This window comes from Alnus glutinosa, chromosome 8 (assembly GCF_958979055.1).
Source record: "Alnus glutinosa chromosome 8, dhAlnGlut1.1, whole genome shotgun sequence".
Classification (NCBI taxonomy): domain Eukaryota; kingdom Viridiplantae; phylum Streptophyta; class Magnoliopsida; order Fagales; family Betulaceae; genus Alnus; species Alnus glutinosa.
This window is the reverse complement of record NC_084893.1, coordinates 27,737,914-27,751,767: the sequence shown is the minus strand read 5'-3', so window position 1 is coordinate 27,751,767 and position 13,854 is coordinate 27,737,914. Positions and strand designations below refer to the sequence as shown.

Below are 13,854 nucleotides of genomic sequence, written 5' to 3'. Positions count from 1 at the left end.
ACAAACACCAGTTAATTTGAGTAATTAGGTGTATCTTGTCAATTCTATTAACAGTTCTTCCGCTCAACTTATTAGTAGAAATTGCTTAGATTAGAGATTTCTTTTTTCCTAAGAAAATAAAAATATTTTCGCTTGGGTGTGAAAGCTTAGATATTTTACATTTTAAAATTGATAAAATCCGAGAGTACTATATTGTTGGGTTTATGGGCTAGCAAGCCCATGTAACCGAAATACCAAGCCCATATAATCCAAATGTTGACCCGAGTACACTTAACAATTGAAGCACATAATTCTCTCCCACACCACTTCCGCAATGCTTGGCCATTTTCGTGCATCTAAGCCACATTTATAACCAAATCCACATGCCTCGGACCTTAAGTATCGGGTGTTGTAGTATAGACAAATATGAGATGAATTACCCTCGAAAGAATGATCATGTAGGAGCTTACGGTTGTTAATTGATGGTAGGCTATCATAAAAGGCAACCCACAACTAGGTAATAGGAACTTTTGGTACTTTCCGAAAACTTTGTCCTGTTTATTCTGAATTGTTTTCCAAACGCTTCCTTACTTAAGCGGCGGAATCATCGCTCGCCGGCCTACACCGTGAAACAATTTTTTTTTCTAACATTTACAAACGTAAATTGATTTAAAATCATGACAAACTAAAATTTATTAGTTGAATAATTTCAAAGAAAAAAGAAAGTGGATGAAAGTCAATAAATATAATAAAAAAAATACCTAAAAAATAATACAAAAAGATTTAAAAATTATTTATGCTTTGTCTTGAGATTAGAGGTTACAGTTATTCCATTAATTCCCAAAAGCACTAAGAGATGGGAGATGAGTTGTCAAGAGCAATATTGTAGACAATAATAATAATAATAAAAAAAGTAAAGAGAAAATGCGAAGTATTAATTAAATCGAGTGAGATCATGCTACTACGGTGGGCCTGGGCCTGGCCGAAATACTTGAAAAGAAAAAGAAGAAGAAAAAAAGAAAAAAAGAAAAAAAGAAAAAAAGAAAAAAAGAAAAATCTTCTGGTTTGTTTTTGTGTCCAAGACCGAGTCATAAATGGGGGCATTTCTGATTCACCCTCCCGTTATTATTACAATCACCAACCCAAAACCAAATACGCCCGGTGAAGGCAGAGAGAAGGAAAGAGACATGACACGTAAAGGAAGCAGCATTCACAGAGGCGATTTACTGGTAGAACATTAAATAATACTGCCAAGGACTTTCCCGTCATTTCTACCCATTAGATTATTATGACCAAAATAAAATCCATAAAGCAGCAGCAAGCAATCAGAGCCCGGGTCGGTTTGTGGGGGCGAGAGAAGGGTAGAGAAATCGAGAAAGCAAAAGAAGGAAAAGCCATTCCAGCCAGAGAAACCAAACAATTTTTAAATTAAATAATAAAAATCATTTTATTTATTTATTTAGTTTTTTTTTTTTGTAGAAGAGAAGGTGGTGCTCCTGGTGCCCTCCATTTCCTTCCCACCCCATCCCTCTCCTTCTCCCTCTCTCCTTGTCTCTCTCTCTCTCTCTCTCCGCGTCTTCAATCATGTTAGCTTCGTTCTAATCTCCCCAAACCCAGTTCTACAAACCAAGCTTGAGAGCTTGATTGATTGTAAATCTATTTTTTTGTTTGTTTTCGATTCTCTTTTGTTTTTGGGGAATCATGGGGAGAGGGAGAGGACCGGCGGCTAATAAATTGGCCGCAGTGGCCGCGGCGGCTACAGGAGGATCGGAGATGAGGAATATAGGCAAAGAACCACGGTACAGGGGCGTGAGGAAGAGACCGTGGGGAAGATTCGCGGCCGAGATCAGAGACCCATGGAAGAAGACTCGGGTCTGGCTCGGAACGTTCGACTCAGCGGAGGACGCCGCGCGAGCCTACGACACAGCGGCTCGGACCCTCCGTGGCCCCAAGGCCAAGACCAACTTCCCTCTCTCCAACTCCACGTATTTCTCGCCCCTAAATCCGAACCAAAACGGTGCGTTTATGGACCACAATCATCACCACCGGTTGTACGGGATGGACGATGGGTTTCAGGGGCACCAGATTATGGACCCCCAGAGGCCGGCCTCCAGCAGCATGAGCAGCACGGTCGAGTCGTTCAGCGGGCCTAGGGCGCCGCAGCAGCACACGCAGCAGGCCGCGCCAGGTCTAGCGACGCGGAAACGGCTGCCGAGGCCGCCCCCGGTGGTCCCCGAGGACTGCCACAGCGACTGCGACTCCTCGTCTTCGGTCGTCGACAACGACGGTGACATCGCGTCGTCCTCGCGCCGGCAGCCTCCCCTGCCGTTCGATCTGAATTTTCCACCGTTGGATGGCGTTGACCTTGCGGGTGATGATCTTCAGTGCACCGCCTTGTGTCTCTAATTATTACCATGACGATGAATATGATTATGATTATGATGGTGATGATGATCCATGATTTTTACTTTAATTTTTGTTCCTTCTATCTCTCTTTTTTATCCTTTTTAAATGCGAAAAAAAAGAATTTATGAGATAAAATTATATTATTAAACGATCTGAATCTCTACGAGACGACGCTCGCATGGTGTTTGATGAAATTACCTCTCTCTTTCTCTCTCTCTTTATTTTATTTTTCTAAATTTTAGCATGTATGATGTTCTTATTTTTATGAGATGTGGGGTTCTTCACTCATCCCTGTAAAAAGCATTATTGCTCTATTATCTGATTTAGTTACGCCAGAAAAGAAAATCAAAGTCTCCAATTTTTTTTGTTTGATTTGCTTGTGTCATGTGGGTGATTTAGATCTTTGGCGATCAAGAGGTACACAAATGTGAGGTTATTAGCAGCAATTTCACCAGAAGGAAAAATGTGAAGAGAAAGGAATGTATGGTTGAAAGAGTTTTTTTCCTAGCAAATTTAGGTACATGTTCTGTGTTTCTTGTCTGCATAAACCTTAGAATGGGAAGTTGTTGTGTCCTTGTGAAGTTAGCCCCACGTTTGGTTGGGTTCAACGGTTGTGGCTGTGGGGTGGTTGTTGTTTCATCCATCGCTTCACCTTGTTGCCCATTTTTGAACTTGGACTAGACGGGGAACATCCTCGCAGCTTCCTTTGTCACTTTGATTACTGGGAAATATATGCATCCATAAAGCAATTTTTTTTCTTTTTTCATTTATATCTATTTATATGAGAAATATCAATGTGGGTTTTAGGAGACTTGATACACGGGGGCCGAAACCGTCTTCCAGCAATCACTTTTCAATAAAAAAAAAAATTAAATTTTAATCAAAAAATTCTTTGATGTCACACAAATCATTTTCTTTCTAACTTTATCATATATTGAAAATCTTGTGTACTCTTCGGGTGCTCTTTTGGCATGTTTAGGGGTATCAAATATTTTATCTAGAGTATAGATGATGTTGAGTTTTTTCATTAGAGAGGATCAAAACAATTAATAAGAAGAAATATTACATATTTTAATGAATAAGTTCTATATTATCTTGATAATTAAGGTTGGCAATTCGAGTTGCCGTATTGGGATTGGGCTCACCCGATTGACCTGCCAGCTTGTTTTAGGCTAACACAAACTCAACACAATTAGCAGCTAAACGGGTTGATGGGTCGTAAACGGGTTGGATGGTGACCCGATAATTAAACGAGTCAACTCGCAAACTCGTTTACCCTAAACTCTAACCTTGTAATATCGTGTCGTGTTCGTGTTAAATTTGCAGGTCTTATTAAAATTGTCAACCTTATAAGTAACTATCACTTGGTAAAATATTTAGTATTTTTAACATTTTTATGTATATATATATATTTCTGGATAGCCATTGTGATACTTCATGCATGCTACTCAGCTTGGGAGGGAATTTATTCCCTTCTCATAATCAGGCTCATCGGGACGGATTGGAATCTCCAGAGTGATTTTCAGAGAGTTTATATGAAACTCAAAATGAATTTGGAGCACATGCGAGTTTTATTTGGGCTCTTTCACAATTTTGGACATAATATATATATATATATATATATTGCGTAAGTTCACGTGTATTGTTTAGTGCATGGTTGTCAAAATCTAGACCCAATCTAAGATGCGTGGGAAGAGTCTCTGAAAATCAGATCTTGGGTCAAATTGCAAAGAAGAGGGTTTTTTTTTTTTTTTTTTTAATTATTATTTTTATTTTTATTATATCCACACAAGAGGGAAATGGAGAATCGAACAAATAACTTCCGTTTCATGAAGCATGATTCTAACCAATTGAGCTACTCTTTGAGAACATTGCAAAAAAGAGTTTTAATATTAAGTCATAGCATCAAATTACAGACATAACATTATGTTTTAGTTGTAAAATTAGGAAACATAGCTTAAGGCTTGGTGTTCGTTTTTTAGGAGTTTTAATACACTAAGTTTGAAAAAATAGCGATTTTAAAATGCAGTTAAAAAAATGCGATATTTAAAAGTGTAATTAAGTTTTTGGTAAAATTGTGATTCGTTCTTTAAAATAGTCCGCTTTTTTCAAGCTATAAACAACCATATATATTTTTCTTTTAAAAAAAATAATTTTCATAAGATTAACAAAGTATATGAGAATCATCTGTCCTAAAGTTATATGCCAATTTAATAAGGGTAAATGTATTATAAATTTCTGAGTCAACGTGTAATTTGAAATCACTCACTTTTTAAAAATAAACTTTTTACTCCTTATTAATTTTTTCACGAATTTAAAAAAGGTTCATCCATGTGTTTTCCGTTCATTTCTACAACGTATGTTAGTATATTTTTATTGTGTTATAAATTAAAATATAAAAAATTAAATTTTAAAAAATTTAATAATAATATATTGCCACATCACAATAGATGTTCTCTCTCTCTCTACCAAAAAGCTTGACAAACATGGTGCTCACTTAACAGCCACCCAAAGGACACTCCGCCACAGGCCACTACTCTTCTTCTTGTTAAGAGTCTCACATTGTCAAGTCCATTGAACCTTATTCTTCCACAAAAAGCACCTTAAGGGAAGAGGTTTGCTCAAAGCTTATAAAGCCTACAACACAAGTATACCTTGGCAATGTAGGACTCTTAACACGCCCCCTCACGTGTGGCACTATTGTCCAAACACGTGTACAACGGGAGGGAATGCCCAATATTGTCCAAGGCCCTAGAGCTCTGATACCATGATAAAGTCCATTGAACCTTACTCTTCCACAAAAGGCACCTTAAGGGAAGATGTTTGCTCAAAGCTTATAAAGCCCTCAACTCAAGTATACCTTGGCAATGTGAGACTTTTAACACGCCCCTCACGTATGGCACTATTATCCAAACACGTGTACAACGGGAGGGAAGGCCCAATATTGTCCAAGATTGTGGGCTTTATAAGCCTTGAACAAACCTCTTCTCTTAAGGTGCCTTTTGGGAATGAGTAAGGCTCAAGTGACTTCAATATGATATCAGAGCTTCAGGGCCTTAGACAATATTAGGCCTTCCCTCCCGTTGTACACGTGTTTGGACAATAGTGCCACACGTTAGGGGGGTGTTAGGAGTCCCACATTGCCAAGGTATACTTCGATTGTGGACTTTATAAGCTTTGAGCAAATCTTTTCCCTTAAGGTGCCTTTTGTGGAAGAGTAATGTTCCATGGACTTTATCACTTCTTTCTATGCTGACTCACATATTGAGTCTGAAAATTTCGCACGAAGTAGCTAGCTCTCCCTCCATTTTGCACTCCATTTCTGGGTTTCAAAAAGAAGAGAAACGGAGATATATTTTTGTTCTGCTTCTCTTTCAATTTCGGAGCATCTATGCTGGCCGGGGATTTACGTTTGACGCGTTTGTACAATGTTGATGGCTGAAATGTTTGGTTTTCTGGTAATCATAGTCTAGCATTTGATTTTGAGTCAAATTAATGTTGAGTTCTCTTATGTGGAAATAGTGGAGCTCAAAAAAACAAATTATAAATAGATGCAAGGGCTTGCCTCTGGCAATCGTGGTGCTTGGAGGTTTTCTGTCGACCAGAAGTGCGAGCTATCAAGAATGGTCAAAAGTTCTTGCCACCCAAGTTGGCAGCTTGTGGGAAATGAAGTCCACTCTGGATGTGCGTGAGCAGAGGAAGAAGAAGAAGAGTAATGGCCAAAGCCGGCCCAAAGGTAAAAGATACTGGCTGACACCGAATCAGCGAACAAGTCGTAGCTCTTTTACACGCATTTGAGAAGTAGGATGACCAGAGAATTCAAGTACGCTCATGTATGCCCTGTTAATCTTGGCTGCTAAGCAGTAAGTTTATGGTTTCTTCAAACGAGCGAGTAACTCGGCTGCACACCAATTGGCGAAGGCAGGCCAACAACATGATCAGGATAGCGTGTGGCTTCATTGTATTCTAGAATTTCTTAGACCTTTTATTTCATCAGAGGATTTTTCGCTACTTATTTATAGCTGTTTTGCTGTAGTTGTTCTCAAGTTTGAATGAGAATGAGTACTATCTTTTCGAAATTTTAATTTTTTTAAAGCTCAAATCGAATAATCCTTTGAATATCCATAGTTGATGGCCCGTCCACACCGCGAAGCAGCATTAGCATGGTCCAAGCCCAAAATGAAGTGACTTTTGCTATAAATATATCCCTTTCGCCAATGTAGTAGCACAATAGGTTAACAAGGAATTTGTCCTTGGCCCAAATTTAATAACCCATTCAAATATCCAACAGATGATGGGCCGATGACCTGTACACAGCTTGATACAGTATTAACCTCGATTTTCTGCCGTGTAAATATATAATAACCCGTTGGATCCAGATGTATTTGTAAAGAGCTGTAGGCGTTATTAATACAAGAGCAAACTACAAAGCTGTGCTAGCGACAAAATGTACCGCAACAAATCCTCCTCCGATCCTCTACGTACTTCGCCACCTCCGGCAGCCGCGCCCTCCACCAATCCCCCACCCCATGATTCTTCTCCATCCATAACTATCGCCTAAGAATACGATCGCACCCTCCAGTCTCTCAGCGATGGGGACTACACCAAAGCCGTGGAATTAGTGGAGGCTGCCTTTTCCCAATGCGATGCCGTTCCTTCACGCTACCGTGAGTGTGCACACCAAGAGGGAATTGTTCAGGATTGTAATCGAAGGGCTGTTGGGCCATTTGCATAAGAATAATTTGGTAATGGCGAAGAAGGTTTTCACGCAAGCAGTAGATTACTCTTAAGGAGGCGAAGAAATACAAGTTTTCGACGTACGTGCTAGCTGTTGCTGCGGAGAGAAGTCTTTTGATGGAGCCTAAAAGCATATTTATTTATTTATTTATTTTTTTTTTTATAGACTCTAGAACCATATTAGGATTGAACATTTGGGTTCTCCATCCGAGAGATTTCCTGGGATTGTGCCACAAAGACCCTACCATTGGGCCGTTGCATGGTCAAAACAGCCAATTGGAAGCCCTTGGATTCGGTTTGTGCGGCCGAGATTTTGGAACGTGGAAAATTATTTCATGAAAATTTAAGTTTCTTTTCAATTTGAATATTTCAATTTTTTCTCAATTTTTTCAAATATTCTTTGTCCCACATTCAAAAGTTGAGTTTATTTTGTGTGCTTTATAAGTATTTATCTTGCTATTATACTAAATAGGTTTTTGAGTATACACATACTAGTTGTGTTACTCAGTAGCGAGGTCGTCGCACGCAGGCACGCGTGTCGCTTTGATGCACTTCGCACGTGCGAATCATCGCACACGAGGTTATTGTTTACTTGGGTATTTTTTTGATATGCATAACTGCTTTTTTAACAATAATCTTTTTTGAATAATTAATAGTTTTCTCAACCGTCATAAACAATATTTTCTAAATACTTTTTTAACAATCAGAAACTGTTTTTTCAACAGTTAGAAATTGTTATAAACAATTTTCTGCAATTTATATAAAAAGAGATGTTTCCAGCATTTTTTGTAAAATCTTTTTTCTTTTCTTCTTCTCCTTCTTTGTTGTTACAAAATTTCTTATTCAGTGTAGTGTTCCGAATTTGCAATCTGCACACTATATTCGAGCAGTATTATATCTTGCTAATAGAATTGTTGTATTTCCTTTTGCAAAACTTATCATTTAAGTGGGAGGCAATATTTGTATAAGAGACATATTAATATTCGTCTTACTGTTCAAGATTTCAATGATTTTCATACAGTTTTTATTTTTTGCTTTCTTCAATTTCTGTAGTTCCACATTTTTATTTCCAACATGGAATGCCGCTTGGCTGGCTTCCAAAGCCATTATATTCATGCACCACACTCTTCAACACACTTCGTGAAATGAAATTGATTTACTTAAACCCTAAAATCCTAAGCCCCAAACCCCAAACCCTAAAATCTTAAACCCCAAAATCCTAAAATCCAAAACCCCAAACACCAATTGGCAACGTGGCCAATAAAACACTTGACTAAAATTTTAAATCTTTAAAATTTTTTTTGAAAACATTTCAATTCTCTAAAAAATTATAAAAAAATATGAATATTTTAGCCACGTATAATTTGTACACGTAGCCATGTGGCCGCACGTAATTAATACATGTGATCACATGGCCACGTGGAATAATTGCACGCAACCATTTGGCCACGTGTACAAATTACACGTGGCCAAATACTTACCTTGACTTTTTTCCTACATAGAGCAACGTGCCTTAGAAGATATGTTGCTATATGGCCACGTGGCTACAGTAGTTGCTACTATAACCACGTGACAAATCTCCTGTTTTTTTTGTATAAGCTCATTCAATCGAATAGAGACCGACACGCACAAGTAGACGAGATTTGACAGTTAATTAAATGTGGATGCCACTTCTCGTTTGAACAAGGCTAAATCTTGTCTTGTTTGTTTGGAACTTAATTAAATGCAGACGTCACGTCTCGTTTGATGCTCATGATTGTCGCTAAAGCCCAAAGTTTTGTAGTGTTAAATCATCAATTTGGTGTCACAAGGTCAGGAGCACCAAATTCTTTTATGTTCCAATTTATATCTTATCAAACATTTAGCTTTTATTTTTTATTTATTTTTATAATTGACCATATCCACCAAAAATAACCAAACAATCATGTAACTTGAACATCAAAATACGTACTTCTACTATTACGGTTCGTTTGGTATCTACAATAGGTATTAATAACAATTATTTGTCCCGGTTGCTAGAAAGTTTCAGGCGAGTAACGTGAGCGATCCGATATAAAACTTATTTATGTAAATAAAGTTTGAGTTGCTTGACCACTTATCCGAATAAATAAATTAAAACTTACATAAATTTTTTTATATTATTCACCAAATTACTAATAATTTAGACAAATAATTACTTTGGATCGTTATCCGTCAGTCTTTCACTCTTCAGGTGGCCAGCCGGGGATGAACTTTGTTAAGTGTTACAATTATTGTCACCTTTTTGGACAGATTTGCGGGAACTTTATTATATTAATCCTTGCTCCGGCATATTTGCCTAGTCTAGGTAATGTGCTCAAGAGTCCAAATTCTAAATTACGAAAGTTTTAACGATGGCTGCATGCAGCCGTATTGATTCTTTAAAGGGAACTCTGCATATGCATATATAAATTCTCAACACAGGTAAATAGTACTGGATGACATGATTCAAAAATCTTCTGTACATGTTGTACGTACGAGGATATGGTTGATTATTATTCAATGGAAATATTTTTCTCATGGGCACCAAATTTATTATTTATAAGCAAACATTAATTAACGAGACAGCACACTTGATGAATACCAATTAAATCTTTTATATTTTTCAAACCGAAACAAATTCTTTGTGATATTTCAAGGGGATCGTATCTTAATTGTGCATGCATGCTGATGCAATCTTTTATTTATATTCGCTTATTTAAGACTCACGAACTTCTTTATATATATATATATATATCTTCCTCAACTCCTTTATAGTTACCATCAGTCCTATAAGTATTCACTAAATTTTCTAAGGGGTAGCTTAATCGGTTGGAAACTACACCTCATGAAGCAGAGATCACTAATTTGAATCCCCTCTCCTCTCTTTTGTGTGGACATGCTAAAAAAAAAAAAAAAAAAAGGTATTCACTAAATTTGCTCCTTCAAAGACCAGTAAGGCCTTTTCCATCGTCTCATTTATTTATTTTTTCCCTCAATAATTTTTTTCCTAAGACTGATTATTATATTGTTTTTGTTTTTGGGGACTTGTTATAAATTTACACTAACGAAAACATGAATGTATCGCTCGCATGCATGTCTTTGTTGGTACGCGTTAGAAATTTTGTCAAGAACAATTATTGTTCGATCTATTTGATAGAGAGGATGGAGACTGAAAAATATAAAGAAGAAAAGGTATGTGAAAGTGGTTTTCTATTAGGAAGGATTGAAAATTAGAATAAAATAATATTGGCCCATAAAAAGAAAAAAAGAAAAGAAAATAGTATTGATTTCTCATCATATATTTTTAACACTAACAAGAAATCTATTACTAACAATAACCTGCATGCCTGATGTATTAAGTTTTTTTGACTTTTGAATTTTGGCCGTATATGTTGAGGAAATTTGAGCGGAAACAATAATTAGAAAATTCAAAAAGATTTTGAGGCTCATGCGTGAACACTATCTTGAAGGTGGTAATTGCCCTCGCTCCAAACGTGCATGGTAATTCACCTTAAGGATATAACAAAGTTACCAATTGCAGATAACAATTATGAAGTTTGTTCTTCAAATTTTTTTCTACAAAATTGTATATTTAATTAAGTTAAAAGAACTTGAGAAAATAAAATGTAAAAGTCGTAGAATAGATCTCCTATTTATAAATTTTGAAGGGATGCTTATTACGTACTTTGGAAAAAAAATAAATAATAAAAAGAAAAGAAAAGAAGTGACACACTTATAAAAAAGCACAACTCTTCAGTCTTAACTGTGAGTTAAAATTTAGAAGTTGAATCTGATATTAGAGAACAGTTGATCTAACTATGCGTCCTCTTCATTTACTGTGCCACCAAGAGAATTAGAGAGAGATTTCTTTTCTTTTGAATTTAACCCTTGATATATTGTATATTAATATTATGACTTTTGATATGTCGATCAAAAGTTCAATTCTCATCTGATAAATGTAGATAATTCGTTTTGCAGGTCATCATGCCCATGAGCCCGTCGTTTGTAAGGTTTGTGGCAATAAGAACTTGGTGCGTACGTAATCATCTTAATTAGCTATTTTCCAATTCTTTGAATATTTTTTTACATTGAATATTTTCTTGCAGAATTCTTTATGGAAGGATGAGTTTTGGGGCTTCTCTAGATGTAAGACGCATGGTCTTGACGGGACTCTTTGCTCGGGTTGTTTTAGATACATGGTTTGTTGATTGTGCCCAAACATTTCTTCAAAATTTGTAATTTCAATGCATTTTGTGATATTTTGTTTTATTTATTCGATCGGAAATTTATTTCATTAATTGTTTGCAGCCAAACAACCAATTTATTGAGTTGGATGGTCGGAAATTTTGCCCAGATTGTCATGGTATCGCTATCATGGGCAATAAGAAACTTAAGCCCCTAGTCAAGAAAATGCATAAATTTTATGAGAAAAATTTAGATCTTAAAGTTGATAAAAACATTCCCATTCTCCTGGTCGACAGAGAAGAGATTAACCAGTTTTTTTCTCCGGACTATGGATCAGTAAGTGCAGTACTTGCCATAAATGTTGTAATAATGCTATTTAGTAGATTGTTATCCGATTAATTTCTAGATGACGTGACAGTAAAAAACAGTTTTTAGATCAGTAGCAACTTGTAAAAAGAGATTAAAAACTGATTTTTACTGTTACGTTGTCTTAATCGACCGTATAAAAGTCTACTAAATAGTTAGCATTTCTCATGTATAATAGTCGCTTGAATTATTTTACTTCTTGTCTCAATTATTATTTTTCTATCTGATCTACAGAAATTTCATTCAGAAAGTCGTCCTCCGCCGTGGATCCTAGGCCTCACCACACGTAATATACAATTTAAGACCAAGAGCGTAAGATGATTTTTTATTTTTTATTTTTTATTTTTTATTTTTTATTTTTTATTTTTTACAAAAATGAGGAATAGGAGTTTAAATCAACAGAATTCAACATACCATATTAGTTGATATATGATCATCTTTTCTTGGTAAAACAGATTACAAGCAGCTCAGTTGAAGGAGAAAAGGTAACTGTGAAAACGAAGGCACAAAATCTAACCAAGAGTCCAGTATCATCAATGCTGCTTTTGTTTGGGAATCCGGAGTAATTTTCATCTTATACCTTAATTTGTTTCTATCTTTCTCATTTTGATACGAATGTTATTAAAAAAAAAAAATGATTACCAATAATTAGGAAATAATAATTTTGCTACAACATAAATATTAGAAACTTCTTAATTTACGGCAAATTAAACAGGTTTCGATTAGCATTTTCTTCTCTTAATGGTAAAGCACGTTATTAAAGCGATACCCACAAGATCGATCTAGAGTCTAAATACCTAACATGCTCAAGAAAACGATAGAGAGAGATTCTCATATTTGAATGACTATCAGAAATAATTCACCTCTGTCACTCTTTTTTAGCACAGTAGTCCCAAGGCTTTGGAACGACTTTCTAAACTTTATGTGCCTTCTAGACTCCGCTTGGCTATACGATTTTGCATGCCAAAAAAAATAAGGGTGAAAAATGTAGTTGTACGTAGTTATTACTTTTAAGTATTTATATTCGCCCAGTTATTGCTATCATTTATTATTCGTTATCCGTTATCCGTTATCCATATATGAGGTAATGAGTGTTTTGAATTGTTATTTAAATTTATATGCAAGATTAAACAATGTCTATATGCAAGCTTAAATAAATTAAAATTTTACTTTTTACACAATTCACGAAATTAGTCATAGAGTGACGTTGTCTCAAAGAATAATCGGGATTTGAATTACCGTGAGTTATAACTTCCAGTCAAGCAGCATTCCCACTTCATCATCAACCATCTCTTCTGCTACTACTCCAATTGTCAGTGTTGTTCTAGATCCTGGGCATAGTTTCTCTGTTTCAAGTTAATAGTTAGTTGTAAGGTTATTTATTCTTTTTGTTGTATTTTCAATCGTATCTATATATAAAAAAAAAAAAAAAAAAAAAAAAAAAAAAAAAAAAAAACGACGTCGGTTTATTGAATTTAATTAAATATGTATAATATAGATTATATATAAAAAGAACGTGGATGCGGTCCTAAAACCGTTATCCGCATGAATACTGATTTTTACTAACCTGTTTCGCATACTGTTGGTACTCAAAATGTTACTCGATCCATTGCATTCATTTGGCTTTATTAAAGCACTACGTACATTTCAATCTCTACTTCTGAATGTCATTTAAGACATCACTGGATTAATGTTGAATGCAGTGTGTATGTCGGGGCAACGTTGGCGCACGAGATGATGCACGCTTGGTTCGGGCTTCAACGTAAGCTTTTAGGGTTTGATTAAAAAAAAAATTTACCCTATAATCATTTTTTTTTTCTTTTATTACAAAATATTTCTAATGGAATATATATATATATATAGATGGTCGATATGAAAAATTGAACCTAAGCATTGAAGAAGTTATTTGTGAAATAGTGGCTTACAAGTGGCTGGAGTGGTTGGATCCTACTATTAACGACTCCTCGTACAAGAATAAAGAATTTGTGCGAAAGTTAATAGCACGTGCGCAAATGATGAAAAATGGTGATAAACAATTTGTAGCGGCTAAAAGCGCAGTTGATAAATATGGTCTGAAAGCTACACTGGAGTATATTGCTGATAGAAAAAAGCACCTCGATGATTTAATTGTCAAGGTAATTTGTTTTTCGGAAATAAATTCTAACCCAATGTCGTCATGAC

General features: G+C 35.8%; 1 protein-coding gene across 1 annotated transcript; it reads left to right on the top strand.

Moving 5' to 3' along the window:
* The first annotated feature begins 1,361 nt into the window (after nucleotides 1-1,361).
* On the top strand, nucleotides 1,362-2,533 carry LOC133875534 (ethylene-responsive transcription factor 3-like). The gene has a single exon (XM_062313701.1). It carries the CDS (start codon nucleotides 1,681-1,683, stop codon nucleotides 2,383-2,385), a length of 705 nt encoding a protein of 234 aa, XP_062169685.1. The 5' UTR covers nucleotides 1,362-1,680; the 3' UTR covers nucleotides 2,386-2,533.
* The last annotated feature ends 11,321 nt before the right edge of the window (nucleotides 2,534-13,854 follow it).